The following is a 23,276-nucleotide window of genomic DNA, read 5'->3' on the forward strand; positions in this document are numbered from 1 at the left end:
GGATTTAAGAGAATTTCACTACCAGGACATGTAAAACTTAAAAGTACATGTCCTGCTTTATAAATACCCTGCATCCTGCCCATGGGCTGTCCAGGGCCTACCTTGGCCGTGACATAAAAAGGAAGGTTTGGACCTGGCAAATAGGTTAACTTGCCAGGTCGACATGGGAGTTTAAAACCTCACCCACAGCCTCTGCAGTGGAAGGCCTGGGACATGTTTAAAGTGCTACTTTAGTGGGTGGCACAATCAGTGCTACAGGCCCACTAGTTGGATTTACTTTGCAGTCCCTGGGCACATGTAGTACAATTTACTAGGGACTTACAAAGTAAACTAAGTATGCCAGTTGTGGATAGACCAATGTTATCATGTCTTCAGTAAACAGCACATGCACTTTACCACTGGTTAGCAGTGGTTAAGTGCCCAGATTCCAAAAGCCATCCACAAATTGTCAAAAAACGGAGGTCAGAAGGCAAAAAAGACAAGGGAAGCCACGACAAGCATGCCAAGTCTAATAGTATAACATTTCTGTTTCCTGGGCAACCAGTTTGGTTTCAGCATGCAGCTAGGTATATAATAGGGCAAGACAATTTTCAGCAGGCCCTCAAGAAGGGCACTGCCCCTATCCAAATGTTAGAGGACCAAGTCTGAACAACAAACAAATAGAACTCTTAGAGTAAAGGGATTCATGTTTTTATCAAATATTGAAGTTTGAAAACAGCTGTTAAACCACATTTAGCAAGACTCCAATATTGCTAAAAATAATTTGATTTGTTCTATTGATACATTGTCTTATTGCAAGGCACCCTTGCCCAATTAATTTTGATGTGGGGATAAATGGTGTGAACAAGAAGAAAAAAAATACTACAGTATTCATGTCACATTAACATACCCCCACTCCCCACCCACTGTGTTCTACCTTAACAATAGTATTGGACAATATTATATATAGGATATCCACTGAATTTGTCAAATGGGAGCTGACGAGAGAACAGGCACTAACCACACACACACCACAGGCTCAGGGCGATCCAGATACAATCCAGCCTGTCTATCCCCCCAAACATTCCCTGTCTGGCAGACATTCCATGTACTACCGCTGCACCTTTTATGCACAATCCCAAGTGTTCTTCACGGTGGCCCAACATCTGGTAGCTCGAGTAGCTCAGTGATCATCGCTGCCCAAACCTGTAAATCATCCGCTAACTTGTTAACTCTGATATTTCCACATATGGCTTTCTTCCTCCGATGCCCACTCTGCCATATCTCTCATCCAGCCACACACCATTGGAGGGCTAGGGAAAATCCAATGGATAGCCACACTACACTTAGCAAGCACCAGCCTCAACAAAATACATTTTCTACTAAGGGTTTTCTTCTTTTATATGGTAATCATTCCTAGCAAGTACTGTTTAACATCTCTGAAGATGGTCCATCCCATAGCTGCACTCAGTCTAGCAATTAGAGTCTGCCTGTACGCGTCTAGATCAGGTCACCCCCACAGCATGTGGAAAGAGTCTGCCCCAGTTGCATAGCAGCATGGGCAGCAGGACACTCGCCCAGGGTAAATAGCATGCAACGTGTTTGGGGGAAGAAACACCTGGAGTGCTACTATGTATTGTATTCATTTCAATCCTGCATTGGTGGAGGTCTTCTTCACCCCCTCGTGTACACCCTCCCATTCCTTATATGCGAGTGTTTCACCCACTATCTCGTACAAACTATCCTGGACCGCTAAGGTGCTGGGTGTCAGGAGATCAACTTTTGTCCACCAGCCATGTTGAGCAGCATCACCCTCGTCTGTGACTTCTGGGGTGCATCCAAAAAAGTTGGCCACATTCCTTGCGCTGTAGCCGCTATTTTAGCAATTTGCAAAAATTGCCCCGGTCTCAAGATAAATTCTGCCACAGCATTGGTCAGGGTAACAAACTTCTAATTGGTATAGAGATTTTGCAGGGTGTTGCAACCCCCAGCAGGCCACCAGTCTACAGGCATTGTCTGTAAGATGTGAGCGAATGGGTGCAGTGTCCAGATGCATGCATTCAGTACATAGAGAGTGCGCCACAGCACCCACCGGAATACCCTCTCCCGGGTTCGACACACCTGCCCAATCGTTTATGGGACTGAGTCCGGAACTCCAGCACCCAAAATCAGGAGCTCTGTTAGGGGAACCCCTCCACGTGTGTTCTTCAACAGTCGTTTTCCCAATTGTCCCCATCATCGTACCAGTGCACTGCATGTTGCAATTGAGCAGCTTAATAGTAGAGCTCCAAGCAAGGTAGCTCTAGCCCTTTCTGCTTCCAGGTATGTTTGAGTGTACCAAGGCCTACTCACTTTCTCCCCAAGGCTCAAAGAAGTTCTAGAATCAACCTATCTAAATAAACAAAATATTTAGTGTTTTCCAAATCAATGATAATTTGGACAACATCCAAAATAAAGATTATGGGAAAAGCAAAAAAAGATATAGGAAGACTCTATTGTTACAAATAACTACCTTTTAGTTATACAGCACCCTGCCGTTAGCGCTACCTAGGGCCTACCTTAGGGGTCACTTGTGTGTAATAAAAGGGACGTTTAAGGCTTGGCTAGTGGTTTCAAATGCCAAGTCGAAGTGGCAGTAAACTGCACACACAGGCTTTGCAATGGAAGGCCTGAGAAAAGTCTGAAATGCCACTTGTGTGGGTAGCACAACCAGTGCTGCAGGCCCACCAATAGCATTTAGATTACAGGCCCTGGTATATGGTATGCCACTTTACAAGGATCTTATAAGTAAACTAAATAGGCCAGTCATGTATACACCAATGTCACCATGTTTAGGGGAAAAGCTCATGCACTTTAGCAGTTGGTAAATTGCTCAGAGTCCAAAGGCCAACGAAAAGATACAACTCAAAGAGGGCAGGCAAAACGTTTGGGGGAAGACCACTCTATAGGTGACAAGTCTAACAGGCAGCCACGCTCATACTATCTAGAACATGGCCAGCGAGATCTTTTTGACAGCCCTAGAGGACCTTAGAACTTCTCTGACTCATACAACATAGGATGGACATGATGCAGTGAAATATTTCCTCTGTGCACGCCTGGATACTACATATTGTCTTGGCAGGGCTATTGGCACCCGTGTTGTGCTTCAAAGGCCCACGTGAATGAGGTCTACTGGACTTTCGGGTGGTGTACAGGTGTCCGTAATAGATATGCCCTTTGATGGGTCCAGGTTCCTTGGAAGAAAATCAGACTTGGCGCTAAAGAAATTTGAAGACAGATTAGCTACTGCATGCTCTTTGGGGTAGTTGTGGTTACCAGTGAAATAGTTTCCCCATCAATTCAGGAAATTCAGAGGCTATTTCCAACTAGTAGTACAGCAGACTCTCCAGACCTTTTGGAGTTGTGGGCTTGACACCGTCATACACCCAACAGGGTAGCAGAGTCAACCCCCCCTCCCATTCCTCCTTCCCTGTTGCAACGACTACCATGTTTGTTCTCAAAAGCTAATGGCAGGCTGATGGGAGGAAGGATTCAACATTTCCTCCCTACCTGGAGATCCATTATATCATATAAATGGAGTATTACAGATTGTTCAAAGGGGCTGCCCAGCCCTTCGTTTTCTCCCTGCCCATTCTTCCTTCCTTGCCAGGACAGATTTTTCGAAGAAGCATTTAACGATCCTTATGCAGGAAGTAAATGTATTACTCTCTAAGGGTGCAGTCGAACAGGTAGGTGAAAGATGCTACTCGCAATACTTACTAATTATGAAAAATGATGTGGATCTCAGCCTATCCTAGACCTTCTGACATTGAATTTATTTCTGCGGAAGAATTCATTCAAAATGCTTACACTGGCTCAGATTCTATTCGCCCTAGACACAGGATATTGTATGGTGTCCATAGACTTGCAGAATGAGTATTTTCATCCATCCATCCTGCCGTCTCGACCCGTTACCAGAAGTTCAAGGTGGGCCAGGAACACTTTCAATTTGCTGGGCTCCACTTCTGTCTTACGTCGGCTCCTTGAGTGTTTGCTAAAGTCATGTTTGAAGGTGGGGTGTCAATATATATTTATGTATCTTGATGATTTACTGCTAAATACAGGCTTCTCATAGTCATTCGTGGACGACCTGCAACTAACTTCTGAAATCATGGCCTTAGGAAACAAACTCAACTCTGCAACACACTCCCAAACTACTACGCAGGCTATACCTCCTCTCGCTGCCCTCACAGACTTCAACTAAAAACCTAGTGCACTGTTCCAACTTTAAAGTGTATGATGAACACTCTGTCTCGAAAATCCTGTCCTCCTTAAACTCGAACAATCACTACAATGATCCCCTCTAACTGCCTAACTGCCGTCTCTCAAGCGATCATCCCCTCTTGGACTGCTATAATCAACGCATCCCTCCTACAGGGATCGATTCCTGACTCCCTTAAAGCGGGCCAAATTGTCCCCATCTTAGAAAAACCTATGCTAGTTCCTGCCCTCCCTGACTACTATAGACCAATATCTAACATCCCACTTCTAGCGAAAGTTCTGGAGAAATGTGTGCAACAACAGCTGAGCCAACACATCTCCAACTTCCACCTACTGTATGACTTCCAATCCGGGTTCAGAACTGGACACAGCACGGAAACCACCCTCCTCCACATCGTGGATGATGCCATCCAATCCTTTGACCAAGGCAAAACCTGTCTTCTAATCCTCCTAGACCTATCCTCAGCCTTCGACACAGTCCACCACGAAACTCTCCTTGATCGCCTCAAACTTAGGATGGGACTTGATGGCACAGTCCTAGAGTGGTTCAGGTCATTCCTCCAGAATCGTTCACAGAGAATCCTAATCAATGGTAACCTATCCGCACCCTCGCCGATCAATGTTGGAGTCCCCCAAGATTCAACCCTGTCCCCTTCAACCTTTACCTTGAACCGCTCACAGAGGCGCTATGCACCTCCAACATCGCCTACCACATGTACGCAGATGAGACACAAATCTACATTAAAATCTCTTCTCCTGAGGACATCCGCTCCCTAAATGAGGCCTTGAAACTGACTGTGCACTGGTTCGCCTCTAACCAGCTCAAACAGAATGCAAAAAAAACAGAATTCCTTCTTATCTCCCCTCCCAAAAGCAACCTGGACATTCATGAATGGATCAATGCAATCACAGCCTTAAACTGCCCTCCTACCATTGTAGACTCCGCTAAATCCCTTGGAATAACCCTACATGGCAACCTGAATAAGCGTGCCCATATTAACTCTACGGCCAAAACCGCCAGATTTCCCTGAACTGCCTAGGACACCTGAACCTTTCCTCGACACTCCTGATCTAAGAATGGCAACCCAGGCACTAGTCATCCCCAGACTGGAATATGGATGCTCTACCCTCGCAGGTCTACCCAAAAACTCTCTAGCTCCACTGAAACCTGTCTTAACGCCGCCGGTAGACTCCTAACAGGCTCTAAGAAATTCGACCACATCTCTCCCCACCTCAAAGCTTTAAATTGGCTCCCTCTCGAGGCCAGAATCCAACTTAAGATGGCCCAAAAACTTGTGATTTCCAGAGGATCTAGAAATTCACGGTCCGCCAGAGACATGTTGCTCCAACCAGAGGTTGGAGCACATTGTCAGAGGTAAATGGCATTAGCACGGGGTGGCAGCATACCCGCTTTGTGTTGTGTAGTGAGCAGTAGTGTGTCAACAGGCCCTTTTGCCTGAGTCACTGAGTTGGTGTGTAGAGGCCACCTTCTGTAAAGTTCCGCTACTGTGCATTTAACTTGCCTTGATCTAATTGGTGAATGTGTCTAGCCATTTTGGAAACCCCAGGGCCTAGGAGAGCTAATATGGAGGTGTGGCCTGTAGACCCAGACAAGTGATGGAAATTGCTGTAATTCCTGGGGGCTATGAGAAGATACACTGAAGGTAGAGGGGAAGAGCATCTTCTGTGGACATCAGAGGATTTTATGACGCAGACTACTGCCTAACCAAAACCATGAGAGAGGAGTGGGCACTACAAAGGACTCCGCACCTGCAACAATAATTTCGAAAGATTAGACATTAAAGTACATCTAGAGTCTGGTAGAACAGTATAAAAGCTGTAAACAGAAACGCACATATTGTTGATCAGCATAGACAAGATCACCAAGACTTTGAGCTCTTGCAACCAGGCCTAAGGACCACGTTCTGGTAGTCTGCTAGCTGAGTGAGGGTCTATCCCCCACGATGCCAAGAACACTTGCTCTGTGCCTGGATTGCCAGCCTTCTGATTGCCTGCCAAGACCATTGTGCCCCGTGAGGGTGTGGAGAAAGCCACGAGATGAGCGAAGTGTGAGGTGCCATTTCAATTCTGGACCGTTGTTTTTGCGAGAGAGAGCCATCCACCCTCCTGCAAAAGTCGGCGACCCCTATCTGGGCCGCCATTAAGTTTTGGACATCGCCCATTAAAGGTAAACAGTTGAGGCTGTCGCCCTTGCCTGGGATCCCCATCTGCCAAATGGAGTCTAATAATGCCTATGTGGTGGTCACCCTGTACAACCAATATCATTGGCATTGTTGCTCTTGCCTGTGACCCCTATATGCCTGGAGTAGAGCCAATAGAACCATTAGGGCTGTTGTCTGTATCAGAAGGGTGCACGGACCATCAGAGGGGCTCAAGATCAAAAGCCACACTGTATTACACCTGCTGGCCCATCACCTTTCCTGCATCAACCATGAAGGAGATGTCACCTGCTGCATCCAGAATGAGTCACTGACTTCAACGACCTCAGCGGACCTCAGACCACAAGAAGATTTGATGCATAACGCTCATCGCTGGAGTGCTGGAAGACGTGGCCCGGCTCCTCAATTCTTCTTCAGGCCGCAGCTGGGTAACAGTGGAGCAGTACTGCCACCCTTTTAAGACTTACATGAACTTGGAGTATTAGTGCCATATCAATCTGGACCTTCAGAGCTAAAATAAAATATTGTTGCACATTGCTAGTGCAGGTAGAACCTGTTGGGTCACCTCACATAAACCGTCAGGAACATGTGAGTGTGAAGGAGGGAGGACGAGAATCTGGAAGACAGTGCTTAGGAATGCGCTAGGACGCTCAACCTGAGAGACGTTAGTGTTTATTATTTAGTGTGCTGTATTATATTTTGTGTGTGTGTAATAGATACTTCTTTTCTTACCAAAAGTAAGTATTGGATTGTACAGTCAGATTATTGGGGTCACACTTTGTGTTTTGAGTCTTGTACCTTTGCTTATATTCCACCTATCTCACCCCGAGAAGCTATGAACTTATCAACTTCTACTACCACTATGAGTCAAGAACTGAAATGGTAATACTTGGCCTAGCTGTTCAGGATCCATAGTTGGTCTGGCCCTAGGCCGCAGGAGTGAGAGGCCTCAACCCCCTCGGTTTGGCCTAGTAGCCAGTGACTCCCCCATCGTGCCAGGTGTGTTCAAGGCATTTGTTCACTGCAGCTAGTTGGGGGCATTTAGGGTGTGCTTCCAGGATCAGGATCAGTCCTGCTTCTACGTGATGCTAGCTCTGAGGCTTCTTGGTCTCTTGGCACCATGCATCCTTCTCGTCCATAAAACAAGGTGGCACCTGCGAGCCCTGCTGTCGAGCCTCAAGATCTAGTGGGCTCAGAATCAAGGATGTCTCTCCGACTCCTTCCAGGGTCAGCAGAGAGACGGTTCAAGATGATGGAAGTGGTGACTATTGCCGATCTGATCATCCAGGACCTGATCTTTAATCGCACATACCTCACTGCTGGGTCAGGGGTGTCGGGATAAAGACCGCTGGTCCCTCACGGAGAGCCAGCTCAATATAACTCTTCTGGAACTTTAGAGCCTAGTTCCACTCGAAATCATGCAGAGAGGCACAAAGTCCTCATCCCACATTTGCGGGAGAGGGGTCAAAGAGACCGCTACATGTTCCTTGGTGGCTTTATATAACAATGTTACCTGGTGTCCAGCGCTCATGGTATACAGGGTGTGTATGACAGCTTGGGTGGCGGGCTCTTCATCTATTGTGCACCACATGAGCCAGCACGCTGGCAATAGCTGTCCATAAAGAGGGAACTGGCCTGGGTGTCTGTCATAATCTTCACACAACTGTTCAAATGTAAGTAGATGGCATCCTTAAATAAAGTGCCCTCTGTATCTATGTACTTGTCATGCCAGGAAGGCAGGTCTTCTGACATAATAAGGGTGGGTTTCATAAATGGTTTCACACACATATGTATCCTTCCAAACCATTTGTTATGTCCCATTGGAACCTTAGCCTGGTCTTGACATTTTGTGTCCCCCTTGAAGCATTACAGCGGTGCCTTACACCTCTTGATGGTGAAAACTATCTTCCCATTTACCATCACTTTGGGGCGCCGTGTGAAAGAGCTGTACAGTCAGTCAATGCAACCACTCTACACTACCTTTTTCCAGACAAGGTGATGTTGAGGACCTGGGTGGCTTTCCTCCCTAAGGTTGAGGCTCCCTCTCCTACTGGCCAATCAGTCACCTTGCCTGAATTCTTCGCTCCGCCTCTCTGTTGAAAGAGGAGGAGAGGCTCCATCGTCTTGTTTTCAGAGTGCATTGAGCTTTTACATCTTCTATATGAAAGATAACTGGGTAGGCGATTCACTTTGGGTCAGATTCTCTGGTGCGAAGAAGGGAAAGGCTGTTCAAAAGAGGACCCTGTCAAGGTGGCTAGTCCTCTGTATCAAGGTCTGCTATGCACAGCCCAAGAAGTTGCCCAGGACGGCCTGACAGCCAATTTCACCAGGGCCTTGGCACTAGAGGTATTTCTTCTTGACATCTGCCAGGCTGAACTCGGACATCAGTTCATATGTTCACGAAACACTACTGCCTCTACAATCAGTTTCGACGAGGTTCCTTCACTCGATCGCGCTGTCACTTGGTGGTACGGAGGAAAATGGACGCACACAATCCCTGTTGGCGTGCAGGAGCACTCCTGTTAAAATTCCCTCAATGCAGCCTGGTACCGTGGGACATTCTAAAGGGGCTTCCACAGATAGGACATGCTATTTCTAAACAGGATATAGAAAGCTAGGTAGCATCAGCAATAGCCTTTTGTCATGCAAAAGCAAGTAGCCTGCTCCAAGGCCCAGTTAGACCACACTCTACAATAAGTGTTTCATCTTCAACTGCCCTTTTCTCTGAAGTATCATTTAACATTCGCAGGTCAGTGACATAAAGGAAAAGACATGCCTGTATTGCAGCACTGCTGCCTGCAGGAGATAGGGCAGAAAGACACAGCAGTAGAATGCCAGTATTACAGCATCTTCTTCAGTATGGTGAGTCATAGCTTTATTACTCGCCATCTGGTGTTATGCTGATAGATTGTTCAACATTACTGCTTGTTATTCTGATTCATGCATGTGGGTCCATGAAAGACTCAATACTGGAGAAGGAAAAGCTACTTGCCTGTAATGTTCATTTTCCAGTGTTGGTATCTTTCACAGATTTGCATCCGAGCCTCCCTCCTCTGCACAAAAAGATCACCAACCTTTATATGTTATCTCCCAAATCTTATGTAGACACTGATTTTGATTGACACAAAAGAACAGGAATAGGGATTGGCCATCCCGTCCCTGGTACCCCAATAAAGGTCAACCTATGGGGAACGGATGGCAAGGAATTCATACTAGCAACAGATTTGACTGTCTGGAGATGGTCGACTGACATAGTGCCCCAGTACCCTCTAGCCAGCCTGCCACCAAGCAGCTTGGATCACTTTATGCTCGCAAGGTATCTGCCTATGATAGAGTTAGGGTATCCCGTACGTCGGACCGTGTACCTACCGTTGACCTGATGGGCAGACGATATGACACGTTAAAAGTGGGAAGCTCCACAGAACCTTCCCCATTTTATAATATTGCCAGTATTAATCCAACTACCCATTCTTGTAAAGGTGCCCATTGTATCAGTCCTGATGTGAATATATTTTCTGATACCCCTAGACCAGGCTTAGTTGTGAGTACCCAGGAAGGCAGTTCAACTATATCTTGCGTTACTCAGCCAGCGACGGCCATTCTTGATACTATCAAGTCTGCCGGGCTTACCCTTATCTCCTGGAACATTGCTGGCATTGCAGGAAAATTAGACTCACCCTTCTGGTCCAGGTTTATTGGGGAAGGATTTGATTTAATCCTCCTCCAGGAAACCTGGTGCCAGGAACATATTAATATCGAAGGTTATTCATCGCACTGCCTTAAAGCTACCAAATCTAGTTCAGGTAGGGCCAAGGGGGGTCTTCTGTTGCTCTTGTCTAACAAGTTGAGTAACTGTGTAGTTAGAAGTAGTTCGACAGTGGGAACCCACAGCCAGGTAGTGAGGGTTGAGTGCAGAAAGGGAATCGATTTGGTTATAGTAAATTTCTATAACAATATCTTTGATGCCTCCAGAGGGAATATTTTATTCCCCCTTGAAAAAGAAATTGTAAGGGTTATGGGCATTTCGAACAGAAAGGCAGAGGTTATATGGGCAGGGGACTTTAACCTACAGCCATGCTATTTGTCCAATGGGAATCCCTGTGGTCTTGGAACAGTAATGTATAACCAATGGGGGGGACCGGGAGAGAGGGAGGATTTCCTCCACTTCCCACACTGTAATTATGGTTCAATACTTAACAAAATGTTAACTAAGCTAGATCTGTACCTGTTGAAATGTAACAAAAACATCCAGGCAGTTACGTGTCCTACCTTCACTGGAAGGGATGCTGGGTCATTTATAGATCATATCTTGCTGTCTAGTACCGGAGACTTCTCCAACCTATATATTAAAGAAGAAAGTCTCAGTGACCACAACAGTATTTGTATCACCCTCCTGGGTCATGGTACACTACCTGTGCCAGGAGAAAAGTGCTCTACTGACTTAGTACCCATCAGACCAAATGGTCTAAGGATCAGATGGTCTGGAACTAATTCCAAGGTCAAACAGAAGGAGGTTATAACTAGTTGTAAAACCCAAATCAGTTATTGTTTAAACAATGTAATCAACCCTGATTCCCTACTGTCACATTTTATCACCATCAATACTACTATCGAAGGTATCTTTACTAGGGCTCTGACATCTAACAGAGGTATGAAGCAGGGTTGGTTTGATAAACCTTGCATGCTTGCCCTCCGGGAATTAAAGAAGGCATTAGGCACCAAACCACGAGACAGCGAGGGAATAAAACATCTTAGGGCCAACTATAAAATGGCAATCACTAACAGAAAAAAGCTCTTACAGAGCGAGGCAAGGGATAAGCTAAAAGAAGCAGCAGAGACCAAAAATTGCAAACTATATTGGGAAACAATTAACAGCCCTTTTCTCAATAAAGACGGCATTCCGGAATTAACTTCTTATGTTGCATGTAATGATTGGATTACCCACTTTACCAACATCTTCAACCCGGAAGGGATACCCCTTGATGCATCGATTATCGAGGCTACATCTTGGTTACCTCTACCCATGGGAGTAACATTGGAAGAAGGCTATGAAGGGCTTTCCAATAGTAAAGGAGGAAAAGCCCCAGGCCCGGATGGGGTTCCGCTTGACCTGCTAAAAGCTGAACCGCACTTGTGGGTCCCCATCCTGGTGAGGATCTTTAATTGCGCGGCAGAAGATAACTTTCCTCCTTCTTGGGGCCAATCAGTTATAATTCCCTTATACAAGAAAGGCGGTAAATCTGAGGCCTCCAACTATCGCCCGATTTCTCTGCTGGATGCCTCAGTAAAGGTTATGAGTAGGATTCTGCTTAAAAGGTTAGAAACCTGGGCAACTGATTCGAATATTTTAACTAAAGTCCAATATGGTTTCCGGAAAGGTATGGGCACTCTGGAACAATGTGTAAATTTGGACCTTATAATTAACAAATACACTGTGGCCAAAAATGGCAACCTTTTTTTATGTTTTGCTGATTTGAGCAGCGCGTTTGATTTAGTTAATCATGTTATTCTTTGGGAGGTTTTGCTAGAGTCTGGGGCACCGAAGGAAATTGTCCACTTTTTAGCCAGGCTTTACGAAAAACTCTCTTGTAAGGTCCGTTATGGCACCCTAGGCGAATGTACCCCATTTTTTAAAGTTTCACGGGGAATTCGCCAGGGGTGTGTTTTGGCCCCTCTTTTATTTTCCTTATTTATTAATGGCGTTGACCGTACCCTGGTTGATATTCCCGCGGATGCCCCTTTGATTGGAGGAAAACCTGTCCCACTTTTACTTTATGCGGACGACGCTGTTCTTTTATCCCGCACACAGATTGGCCTCCAGCGCTTAATTGATAGTTTCATGTTGTTTATCCAAAATAGGAGGCTCTGTGTGAACAAATCCAAGACGTATGTTATGTCATGCGGGCAGGCTGCAAACAAGATGAAGCATAGCTTCTTTCTGGATAAAGACAAAATGACACACGTTAAAACTTTCTGTTATTTGGGAATCACCTATAACAATAGTGGGTCTTGGACTTCTGAATTTGATAATATTAGATTGAAAATGCTGCGGACCACTAGCAGCATATTTCGATTTGCCACTAAACTTGGATCTAGAAGCATCCCAGACATGATCAACATATATAATGTTTGCTGTGTCTCTTCTGCACTGTATGGGGCAGGTGTATGGGGCCACAGCGAAGGCCCATCCCTCCAAACTGACGAAAATAAGTTTTTAAAGAAACTGTTATGTGTTCCTCCTTCCGCCTCTGTTCAATTGATCCATGATGAGGTAGGGATCGAGTTTATATCTGACTTAGCAGCCGTTCGGCCACTCTTATTGTGGCGTTCTATTTGGGCTAAGCCAGAGACTCGATTCACTCAAGAAATAATTCTTGATTGTATAGGTTTGGACCACTCATCACGTATACAGTGGATGAGATACATTCATTTCTGGTATAACTTTTTATTTAATATTGATGTGTTACTTGATCCAGAGCAGGCAGTCGCCATCCCTAAAAAAGAAATTAAGTCAACGTTCTTAAACTTTAAAAAGACAGAGCGAGACAAAGTACACGGTAAGCTAGCCACCGTGAAGTTCTATAAGGACCTGAAATTAACTCCGGGGCTCCAATCTTACCTTGTGTACGTGACCCGTCCATCTCACCAATTTGTATTAACTCGCGTCAGATTGGGTATCGTCCACCACCTTGTTGCATTCCCAAACCAGAAAGTTAGATCCGAGACACCCTGCCCGTGCGACAGTACTTCACGTCAGAGCTGTTGCCACTTCTTACTTTTTTGTAAATTTTTTCACTTTCTTAGGGTAAAATACCTTAAGCCCATTTTTATAAAGTATAACATCCGATCCACAAAGACTGCATTGATATTATTATCCTCATTGGAGAATGAGGATATTTGCTTCTTTTTGGCTACCTATATTTTGAAATGTACAGCTGCCAGGAAAGGTATAGTGTTGTAACCCTCTTATACTTACCTGTCTGTACTTGAGATGTACAGCTGCCAGGAAATGTATAGTGCTGCTATTATTTTACACATTCCTGTCTGTACATAAATGTTTTAATAGTTTTGTAATATTGAATAATCTTTCATGTTTGATGTCCACAGTATGTATGGTATGGTCCTCTTTTTTTTAATACTCCAAATTTACCCTTTTATGCCCATTTGAGTGGTCCGGATTTTGTTCAGTTTCAATGTACAGCTGCCAGGAAACTTCACTTGTTATGACAAATTTATTGATTTCCTGTCTGTACACATATGAACGTTTTGTATATATCTTCGCATTGCTTGTATTTTTAAACTATTAATTGTTGCCCACTAGCTTTTATACATGTCTCCTATTCCCCTTTTTCGTACTATTCCTGTAAATATTGTGCATTATTTTGTATATATAAGGTTTTGTATTTCAATGTGCTTGTATGATTTGTATTTTCAAATCGAATAAAAGCTTATGAATTGAATTGAATTGATTGGTAATTCTGTTAGTACCCAAGACCCTCAGAATAACTTGCTTGAGCGCACTTAATACCATTGTAATCAATTTCCCCCTGGAAGATTTCAAAGGGTGTGTGAGTTTGTCATCAAGCCCTAGTATTATGTGGGCTTGGAGACTCAAAATCGGTCAGCCAAACAACTTATCTGTATTATTCAGGACCCTGCCCCGAACCTATTGACTTGGGGGCAGTGCCAACGCAAGTGCAGGAGTGAGCCTGGGCCATCACACCTGCAGTCTTTGATCTTTGTGTTGTTCCATGCATGTATCCTTTCTGGGGTGTAGCACCAGTATGTAGCAAGTTCTATTAGGGTTTCCTTAACTGCTGCTTTCAATGCTGTGATTTTTGCTCTCTGAAAAACAGCATTCCATTCTTTGGGGTCTTGAGACCTTCACAGTTCCCACTCCCATCTCTTTTGTCAGTCTGTTTATGTCAGTCCCTGTCCCAGAATTAGGTGTTTATGAATCTGTGAATGGGTGTGTTCATCACCTGACTTTGTGATGAGCCATTTCTCTGTGGGGTGTAATGCACATCATCAAACCTGGCTGTACCTGAACAGATGCCCCTCTGGCAACCTGTAGTCCTAAGTATAATAAAAGAGAGTAACCCTTAAACCCGCTGGGGAACTGGGTAAATCAACAGTATAAACAAAAGGTGTTCCCCCGGTGTAAGACTATATTTAATCCTCACTCAATCTCAGTCTCACAAGCTGTATTCAGCACCACAATCAAACTTCCAGGACCCTGTTAATTCTCCCCATGTAATCAAGGGTAAAACTAAAAAGAAAAATATATGTTTCTATAATATAACATTTAATCTCAATTGCGATTCCAGTGTTAATTTATCCAATTTTTTTTAACTCATAAAAACAACAAGCAATGTGAAATCATTTTGTCTTACAGGAATTCATCATTGATCCAACATATTCATAAAAACACGTTACGCAAAAAATGTTTTTATACACAATCAATTTAAAATTTAAAACACAATCCTCTTTATATGTCCAATTTAGGTACAACCCAGAGTTTTTTTTTAATTAAAAGTCTGCAGGTTTCAGTGGATCTGGCTTTATGTGCACCAACTTCCTCAGGACAAAATTAAAACCACAAAGTTTTCTTCACAAAAATTATATGTCATCCCAGTTTATATTCTCGGGAAACCTTGCTTGATTCAACAGGCTTTTGTATTTCCTATTTTTGTTAAAATTCAATTGCCGGTTCAGTATTAAATCTGGCGTATTTCCTTTAATGTTCTTTTAATGCATTTGCCTATCTCCTCATGTTGTCCTGCTTGATACCAGTAAATGTTCAATCCATTAATTGTGAGGAACTTTTCTAATTTCGTCTGTCAGGGTTTCTCAATTTACCTGAAGTGAGTATCTTTATTCTCATGTGTTCGGCATCTCACGTTTCAACAGGGATACGGCAGTAAATAAAAAAAATCCTCTAAGACAAAATGATTTTGCATTGCTTGTTGTTTTTATGAGTTAAAAAAATTGAATAAATTAACACTTTATACTGGGGGAACACCTTTTGTTTAACCTGTAGTTCTAGACTTGTTCAAAGGAATTTAGGCTCTTGAAGTCAAACATGTCCTCGATTCATTCACACCGTGATTTCTGCCAGTCCCAGTATTCTTCTTTTAAGGCCACAGAGAAGTTGGGATTTCCTATTTTTGGTGTCATGTGCAAGGGAACCATCACCAGACCTGTCCTATAACTCTCACACCACCATTGTTGCCTCTGTGACAGGCAATGACCCAAGGCCCCACAGTCTGTGCTTTTTAGGAAGCCAGATTTATTTCCAGATATGTGGACCAGTGATGGATTGATCTATAAAGCACCAGTACTTTTCACTCTCCTTTTGTTGCCACTCCACTTTGTATCTTATTTGTATCTCATGAAGTTAGGGATTCCCAAGCCCCCCTCTTGTGTCGGCTGGTACATTTGCCTGGCCACAGTTCTTGGCTTCTTTCATGTCTAGATGACATTGTTGAATATGCGCTGAGTAAGTCGCAGTGTGCATCTGGGTGGGAGAAGTGGCATGGTCAGTGCAAGACAGAGGAATCTCTGTAATTTTGTCATCTTGGCAACCGGTATTCGACTTGAACCATTAAAGTCTAGCTTCTTTCCATTTGCCAAAATCTATTTTCAATTGCTTCAATTGCCTCAACAAATCTGAATTGTTCTCTTTGAGTGTTGAGTTCATTGAATCTTTCGTTCACTGCAATGGCAGTTGGGTTTGTAACCTTGACAGAGCCTGCGTTGGGAGTGACAGGTTGAGTATTTGCAATTTGTGGATGTTTATTTTGGAGCTACAGTCCTCGCCAAATCTTTGTAGCTCAGCAGCTATCTCTGGAAGGGATCTCTCAAGGCCAGGCACTGACAATAGTACATCATACTAAGTAAACAAAAAGTGAAGGATGGAATAAATCTCAGCCACTAGTAATTACTTGAGCCACATCCCACTCCATAGTTATTTTGCACACCATAACACCTGAGTTTGGATCCAGGTATATGCAAATCAGTCTTGACCCTGCTGCAATGGGAACAGTCCAGCGAGAACGGCCAGGCCAGGTCCTCCTTGAACCAGAACACAAGCAAGCTAGGGTTGTTTTTGCTCTGAATAAGGTTTATCGGCCAGATGTTACAAGGTTCCAGTGACGCATTTTGCACTGTACCCACGTTTGGGCATACCTGTCCCGATTAGGTCAACACACTGAAGTAAACAAAAAGTTGAAACGCTTGAATTAATCTCCGCCACTGGTAATTAACCGGGCTGCATCCCATTCCATTGTTTTGTTGCACACCATGCCATTTCTGTTTGGACCCAACCATATGCAAATCGGTCTTGACTGTATGTTGGGATGTACTGGGGAGTGTAGAATGCGGGGTCAGAATGCGCTTGTGTTTCCTGCGTGGAACAGAGGGGTTCGGACGGCAGTTGTTGACAGTACTTCAGCGCTGGCAGAGGGAAATAAATGAGCTCCTACGTTAAGCTGTTGGCCTTGTCTCTTCCTTTCACCATGCTCCAATAGGTCCAATCTGAACTCCTAGACCAGATCCTTGCTGAACCGGAAGACAAGCAACCTAGTACCGGTCTTGCCCTGATTAGGGCTCATCAGCCAGGTATGGCTTGGTTCCAGTGACACACGGGACCCACATCTGGATAAGTGGTCCCACTTCGGGCGACACACTAACGTTTGCATAAAGTGCAGGGTGGAATGACACAAACTGAGGTGGCAAAATATCAATGGGCTGGGATGCGGTCCTGAGTAATTACCAGTGGCTGAGATTAATTCAGGCATGCCATCCTTCACTTTTTGCGAGGATGGATGAGAAATTGTTTCTTAATCGTGATAGAAGTCAGTGCTGGCATTAGGTCTGGAATGGTGGCTTCGAAGTCCAGGTGAAGAGAAGGCTGCCCTGTAGTAAGTTAAGGCTTATATAGTGTCATAGCAACAGAGCTCTCAAGTTTTCTGATTGCATGTGAGTATCATGACCAGTCCTGGTTTTTAATTTTCATTGTGGTACCTGTAGTCTTTTTTTTAGTATTTAACATAAATTCAGGACTTCAGGTATGACAGTGCGAAGACAAATTCTGGTTTGGATCAGAACCACACAGATGGAACTGGTGAACAAGAGCTTTAGAGAGTTATCTGGTTTAATTTCATCCCTAGAAGTGTCATTTTACTCATGACAGTGCTCTGGGTACTGATTGGAGCAATTCACTCCTAAAGTGTAATTGAGTGTACAACTGAGGGAATCATGTTTCTTTTGTTATGGCAGTTCATCTTCTTCAAGTCGCTAATTAAGCTTCAATGAAGTGTTATTCGAGATGTCACATATAAGATATAAAAATGTCATACATAAGCAAAATGCAATCGTGGAAATGTCACACATAAGCAGGCTGAAAACGTGTCACTTGGTGTAGTGTTGTCAGTTTATTTGTTAGCTTACACCAGTCTTGTTGCAACTTGGAAGACGGTTTTCAATGGCTTGAGGGCACTTTGTGGGATGCCCTAAAATACAGCATTGCCTAAATCAGTCCTAGGTAAAAGGATGGCTAGAGCTGAGGATTTTAAAATTGGAGTGGATAAGATTAGTTCATCTTCTTTAACACGTGCAGGTAAAAGTTAGTTAATTTGGCAAGTTTGTTTACGGGGGGAACCATGGAGAGGTTTGTGTCTAGTGTAACCCCAGGTAAGTGGGCCATATCGGCAGGGAAACTCCTTGTTTTTTACAGTTGTTGATTAAGTCTGTTGTGAATGCTTTCTTAAACCATGGGTAGAAAGGATACATTTGTGTTTTGTGATTTAATGTAAGACAGTTTTTAGGCATTCATGTTTGCATCTGAAGTAGGACAGCTCTTAGCATGTAATTATCATGAACCAAAGAGATTTTAAGGTAGATTTGGGGTGTCATTCCAGATAGAACTATTATTAGCCCACATAGAACTAAATTCTGCCAAACATTTATTGAGTCTGCAGAGTAAACTCCCCTTGCAGTACTACCTACTAGATCAAAGGCCTGACTTATGGTTTCATGGTTCCTTTACTAGGCTTGTTGGAGGGGCTATGGTTATTTGGTAAAGCGCATCCATCCTCCCCTCACTCTACAGATCCACTCTAGCTTCAACGTTGACCCTCCCACATCACTTAATATATTATTTTTACGTGCCATATTTACAAGTGAGCTTCCACTCAAAGCCCTGTGATAGCATTCGGAGCAGTACTCGTAACTCCAGACATAATGCTAAGCTCTTCCTGCATAGTTCACAAGTCATGCATACACCCACTTATAACCTTGGACGCTTCAGCAGCAGCTTATCTTAAAAGGCTGAAGGATACAGCTTATGCCCCTCCCAGCAATGTGTAATACATATGTCAAGTAACAACAACACCAACAATATTAGTAGCACACCAAGTTCGAAAACATCACTGTTACAGTGTATGTTCCAGGAATCACTTTTTTGTTGCATGCTGTAAATCAGCTTTGTGAAGGTGCACTTGATATATTGAATAGCTATTCCCCATTGTAGGTCGTCTGAAGATTTACTGCTCTCCTTATCCTCATTATTGAGCTCAAAGCTGAAGCTTTCAATTAAATGGGTTATTTATCTCCATGTCCAGTCCTGATGGTTTTCTAATGCTGGTCTGTACCAAAACAAGACTACCAGATCTTCAAACATACTGGACCAGAGTGTAATATACTTTTTAATTTGTCATATGGTTATTTACATTTTTCGTATATAATAATTAGACTCTAATTTTGATTGTTTGCTGAGGTTTCCTTCTGGTCTCTAAACCTAAAAACCATCCTTGGGTACTGTGTATCCGCTTCTATTTGGACCCTAGTTGATTTGTGTGCCCTGTATAGCTTTTAATCTAAGGTGCAGGCTTAGTGTATTGTTGTACATTGTAATTTAATAAATTGGATATGATGTAATTAATGGCTAGAGACATGTTTTTTCTCAAATCTCAAGGATGCAATTGCAGTCTGGAATGGGAAGCAAGTTACAGTATTTGAGCCGTCTGGAGCTACTCTACGAAATGCAGGTAAGAGCCACATAATTCAGAGCCTTGCAGAAGTTGACTGCAAATTTTGTGTTAAAGATTATGTAGAGTACAACTGCTTTTATATAGTATCAGAATGTGGGTGTCAGTACATAACCTGTGGTTTTTCCTTTCAAAGTTAGACATTTAACTAGTTCTTGATGAAATCATGTCTTGCTCTTTTTCTTTATGTATCTTAGTTTGTCACAATGCTATTCGTGTACATTTTAGCCTTTGTGCACAAACATGCAATCACAGTGCGGAGTATTCATAGCTGTGACATTAGAAGTTAAATAATTGAATGTAAATAACCACACTTAATCCCACTTTGAATTCACCTAACTCACCTCTCCCATCCCCAAGCAAGATGTGTAGCAACTCATTTGATCGAATGGGCTATCATTAAGCAGAGGTCCCCAGTCAGAACGCAAATAGTAATTTATCAGTCAACCTCAACGCCCTACAAAACATCCCAAATTTTAGGTGCCTCTGACTGCCCCAGACTAATTCAGATAGATAATCATTTGCCATGTTTACCTGAAAACGCTTGGCATCTCGAGCTATTAATATTGCTGTAATTAGATGAAATTCCACGGAAGCGTCTTCTGACTGAATATGTCAGATGTAGCAAAGACAATAAAGCTCCAGGTCCAGGTGGATACACAGCACCCTTCTACAAAACGTTCCAAGAACACCTTCTCTCAATCCGGACTAAAACCTTTAACCACTGCGCCAAGGAGGGGGTAGTAACGGAAAGCATGTCTCAAGCTAACATAATTGTCATACCCAAAGAAGGCAAAGTACCACAATGGCCCAAAAACTACCGCCCCATCTCGTTAATAAACCTACACTGCAAGTTATATGCCAAAGTGCTAGCCACGAGACTAAACAAAATCCTACCACAACTCATCGGAAATACTCATGTTGGCTATATGAAATCACGAATGTCTCACGACAACACAAGACTCCTCTGCCAGGTCATAGAGCACTCCTCAAAATCATTCGACTCAGCGGTAGCAATCACGCTAGATGCAGAAAAGGCCTTCGACAGAGTATCCTGGCACTTCCTAGAGAAAAACTGTTTGAAAACTATCACTCATAGGCAATCTAGAATGTCAGACTCAAGATAGATAATAAAATAAAACAGTATGCAATATATGAAAAATTAAACAACGATAAGTGCAAAATATATACAAATTTTAATAATTAAAAAAAAATCCACAATGGAAATTGCATAATACATTACAATACAATTCAATACTCTATGTGCAATCATAAACAATAAACATTAAAAAAGTGGTAATTAAGTCTTAATTCTGTCTCCGACGCGCGTTTCGGCGTACAAAACGCCTTCTTCAGTAATAGCCACAATAAACTCTGTAAGTTAATAAAATACATGATTTAAAATCACAGAATTTGTTAGCCAATTTCATTAAAATCCCAATCTATTAAAAACGTAACTTATCTAAATACAATCTTATTTAGCAAATGCACATACCATATATACATATATATAGCTATAAATGTGTACTTCTCATAAATGCATACTATGAATACAATAATGTCTGAGTACTCATATCTAAAACACAGCAACCTTAATGAATACAGGGACCTCAAATGCAGATGATAAATAAATCGTCATTTACGTGCGTCGGAGACAAAATTGAGACTTTTGAGTCTATCTTGAGTCTGACATTCTAGATTGCCTAGGAGTGATATTTTTCAGTTTACCCCTGTCCTAGGAAACATACTGTTCATGGTTCAGGGGGTCCTTGCTTTCCTCAATTATACTTCCTAGAGAAATGCATGCAGCCATACAACCTAGGCAAAGGATACCCAAAGAAAGTCATGGCACTGTACAAAAACCCTAAAACACAGATAGCTATTAACGGTAATACCTCAGCCCAATTCAACCTGGAAAGAGGGACATAACAGGGCTGCCCGCTATCCCCACTACTGTTCCTATTAGCACTCGAACCATTGATTAGAGACATTCTGGAGAGCAGGGATATAGCGGGTATTACGATCAACAACACCACAGTCAAACTTGCTGCCTACACGGATGACTTACTCATACTAACGGAGAAACCAGACCAGTCCATACCAGCACTCATGCAAACAATTGAAATATACGCCAAACACTCAGGGTACAAACTCAATAGGGACAAATCAAATTGCATGCCCCTCAAATTACACACAACCAGAGAGGCAGTGGGGACCTCGGGGCTGTCTTGGCAACCGGGATATGTCAAATACCTGGGTATCCAATTTGGGAGAACCCTAAGAAGCACCCTAGAACAAAATGAAAAAACAACTCTAGAAAAGATTAAGGTATTACTGGAAACCTGGTCACCCAGATTCATTACTTGGTGGGGCAGAATCAACACTGTCAAGATGATGATCACGCCCATAGCTAATTATCTGGCAAGCATGCTTCCGTTGGCTCTCACAGACGACTTTCACTGGAAAATAGACCAAATGCTAAACAAATTTATTTGGAGGGATAAGAAACCCAGAATAGGTCTCCGAAAACTGAGACTAGAGAAGAAACTAGGGGGCCTTAACGTGGCTGACCTTAGAACATTCCAACTAGCCTTCATAGCCAGACAGGGGATGCACTGGGTACACCCGAAACAGCAATACACGCCGACATGGCTCACCCTGGAGGAGGCCCTCCTAAATAACACAAGTCCACTAACACTCCTCACTTCCAACAAACAAGCACTTGGGAACAACCCGATCTTTAAGATCACAAAGTATGCGCTGCTCAAAGTAGATCAGAAACTCGAAAACAGTATAAAGAACTCATACTGGGAAACACTCTGGGTAAACCCCAAGATCAAATACAAGGGAAAGACACTCAACATAGAGTCATGGAGGAGAATAGGAATTGCATTTCCAGCTCAACTCGAGATTGATGGAAAACCATACACATTCAACAGCCTGAAAACAAAACATGACCTCCCTGATATAGAGCTATATAATTTCCTGGCAATCAAAACAGCCCTAACAATGTCAAAACTAGCCAAACACAGACCATCAATCTTTCAATACATTGATACCATTAACAAGGCAGGCCATCAAATCTCAAACCTATACAAACTCCTCCGCCCTTTATCCACCAAGCTCAACGCCAAAAATACCAACTACTGGGAAACCCAAATTGGCTCCAAACTTACGGAAAAGGAGCTAGAATCCCTTTGGGCCTCCCCATCAACAAATATGACATCCCCCGTGCTGGAACAAACCAAATTTTGGTTACTCCACCAGGCACATTGGACACCAGCCCGCCTTGCTTCGATAGGCCTAAGAGATAGCGATTCCTGTTGGAACTGCGGTTTGGAAAGGGGGGACCTAGCACACCTAATCTTTCACTGCACTAAGGTCAAAAACTTCTGGAATAAGGTGCTCGACTTCAAAAACAAAACCCTAGAATGCAGCTTAAAACAAACATTTGCCACAACTATCACAGCGCATAGTACACCGGACTTAGCCACAAATGATGACAGGAATCTGCTGGTTTTCCTTCTCACCACGGCAGTCAAAATACTACTAACCAAATTGAAGGACACCTCCAAAGCAACTTTTAAAGAGTGGCTAAACTGGGTGACCTTTCTCAGAGGGGCAGATAGCATGGCACTTAGACACACACCATGGAGGTACCCCAACAGAGGGATGTGGTCGAGGCTGGACAAATTTCTGGACACCTACAAACCCCCATAGACAACGATTGCAGGCCTAATAACCGGCCAAGACCAAGGGATTCTGAGCTCTGTAGCCAAGTAACCACCATTACCTTTTATGTTTTATG

The 23,276-nt window shown here is 43.3% G+C and overlaps 1 protein-coding gene across 1 annotated transcript in view; it reads left to right on the forward strand.

Moving 5' to 3' along the window:
• IFT140 (intraflagellar transport 140) overlaps positions 1-23,276 on the forward strand; it is a 1,386,753-nt gene that overhangs the window by 409,028 nt on the left and 954,449 nt on the right. Inside the window, exon 11 of the mRNA XM_078662938.1 lies at positions 19,396-19,468. Within this exon, the coding sequence (XP_078519064.1) occupies positions 19,396-19,468 (73 nt within the window). The remainder of the gene's footprint in view (positions 1-19,395; positions 19,469-23,276) is intronic.

This window comes from Lissotriton helveticus, chromosome 10 (genome assembly GCF_964261635.1).
Source record: "Lissotriton helveticus chromosome 10, aLisHel1.1, whole genome shotgun sequence".
Classification (NCBI taxonomy): domain Eukaryota; kingdom Metazoa; phylum Chordata; class Amphibia; order Caudata; family Salamandridae; genus Lissotriton; species Lissotriton helveticus.